At 51.8% G+C, this 1,962-nt stretch overlaps 1 protein-coding gene across 1 annotated transcript; it reads right to left on the reverse strand.

Annotated features, from left to right (window-relative positions):
- Nucleotides 1-415: 415 nt before the first annotated feature.
- Nucleotides 416-1,357, reverse strand: LOC118159025 (olfactory receptor 14C36-like). The gene has a single exon (XM_035313672.1). The coding sequence runs from the start codon at nt 1,355-1,357 to the stop codon at nt 422-424; it is 936 nt and encodes a 311-aa protein (XP_035169563.1). The 3' UTR covers nt 416-421.
- Between the last annotated feature and the right edge of the window lie 605 nt (nt 1,358-1,962).

Here is a 1,962-nt window from a genome sequence, read left to right on the forward strand (position 1 = left end):
CCCCTCCCCATCAATTGCCCACCCCCAGCCTGCTGGCTCTTGGGGGCTTGGAGGGAGTTCTGATGCTGTGCCAGCACTATGCAACAATAGACACAACACGGGAGTGATACCAGTGCTGTCCCAGCTATGAGTGCAGAGCACAGCACTGTGTGGGCTGCTGCAGGGAAAAGTGACTTCATCCCAGACAGACCCAACACAACATTCACGCAAGATATGTTGGTACTTATGTAAAAAGGGATGAATAAGGACATTTGTAGAAAACAGTTTCACAAGAAGAATAAGAAACATATCAAAACAAACTGAAACCAAACAATCACCCCTAAAGTAAAACCAGGCTCGGACTGACATGACATGAAATACAATAGATGTGTAGAAGAAGAAAGGAAACAGTCCATAAGTGCTGAAGGGTCAGTCAGTTTCCTCAGCACATCCTGAAAACCTTCCATGACATCACTTTGCTAACGGCATCCTTGATCTCCTGGTTCCTCATGCTGTAGATGAGGGGGTTCATTGCTGGGGGCATCACTGAGTACAGAACCGCCATCACCAGGTTCAGGGATGGGAAGGAGAGGGCAGGGGGCTTCAGGTAGGCAAAAAAGCCAGTGCTGAGAAACAGGGAGACCACAAAGAGGTGAGGGAGGCACGTGGAAAAGGCTTTGTGCCGTCCCTGCTCAGAGGGCATCCTCAGCACAGCCCTGAAGATCTGCACATAGGAGAAAAGAATAAAAACAAAACACCCTAAAACCACAGAACTACTGAATGTGAGAAGCCCAACTTCCCTGAGGTAGGACTGTGAGCAGGAGAGCTTGAGGATCTGGGGAACTTCACAGAAGAACTGGTCCACAACATTGCCTCCACAGAGTGGCAGTGAAAATGTATTGGCAGTGTGTAGCAGAGCATTGAGAACCCCACTGCCCCAGGCAGCTGCTGCCATCTTGGCAGAAGCTCTGCTGCCCAGGAGGCTCCCGTAGTGCAGGGGCTTGCAGATGGCAACGTAGCGGTCATAGGCCATGACAGTGAGAAGAAAAAATTCTGCTGATATCAAAAAGAAGAACAAAGAAACCTGTGCAACACATCCTGCATAGGAAATGCCCCTGGTGTCCCAGAGGGAATTGGCCATGGCTTTGGGGAGAGCGGTGGAGATGCAGCCCAGGTCGAGGAGGGCAAGGTTGAGGAGGAAGAAGTACATGGGGGTGTGGAGGCGGTGGTCGCAGGCTATGGCTGTGACAATGAGGCCGTTGCCCAGGAGGGCAGCCAGGTAGATGCCCAGGAAGAGCGCGAAGTGCAGGAGCTGCAGCTCCCTTGTTTCTGCGAATGCCAGGAGGAGGAACTCAGTGATGGAGCTGCTGTTGGACATGTGCTGCCACAGGCATGGGGACCTGTCAGACGAGATAAAATATTTAGGTAGACCTCTATGAGCAAAACCTATTTCTTATAGACATCTCCCAAATGGGTGCTTCCCTTTTTCCTGGTCCTCTATTTCAGCTGAGGTCAGTGCTCGCAGAGCTCTCCACTGCAGCAAGTACATTGTATCTTGGTGTAATCTCAGGTGAACTACAATTGATATATCGAGGAGTTCTTCAGATCAGTTACTATAAAGTCACACAACTGCAGAGCAGGTCTTGGTGGATATTTTCTGTATTTTTTGTACTTTTTGTACTGTATTTTTAACAGGAAAGCTGAGACAGAAGCATCTAACCCCTAAACAGCTTCTCACCTTAGATACATTCTTTTTGTGCTGTGGAGCTGAGAGCAGGCTGTCCCAGGCAGCAGCCTCCCACCGGCAGCAGGACCCTGACCTGCCGGGGAGGGGGGGGGGGGGTTCCACCTGCAGATTCTCCCCACAGCGCCCTGGGCAGCTCCTCCCCGGGCATGCTGAGTGCTGAGCCTGGCAGGTAGCAGAGGCCCTGCCCCGGCACACAGCCCCTGGGGCACAGCAGGGACCCTGCTCTGCACCACAGC

The sequence above is a fragment of the Oxyura jamaicensis genome, unplaced genomic scaffold, assembly GCF_011077185.1.
Source record: "Oxyura jamaicensis isolate SHBP4307 breed ruddy duck unplaced genomic scaffold, BPBGC_Ojam_1.0 oxyUn_random_OJ65467, whole genome shotgun sequence".
Lineage (NCBI taxonomy): Eukaryota > Metazoa > Chordata > Aves > Anseriformes > Anatidae > Oxyura > Oxyura jamaicensis.

Excerpts from the sequence above, each read along its gene's own strand:
- LOC118159025 (XM_035313672.1), bottom strand. The coding sequence starts at position 1,357 with ATGTCCAACAGCAGCTCCATCACTGAGTTCCTCCTCCTGGCATTCGCA.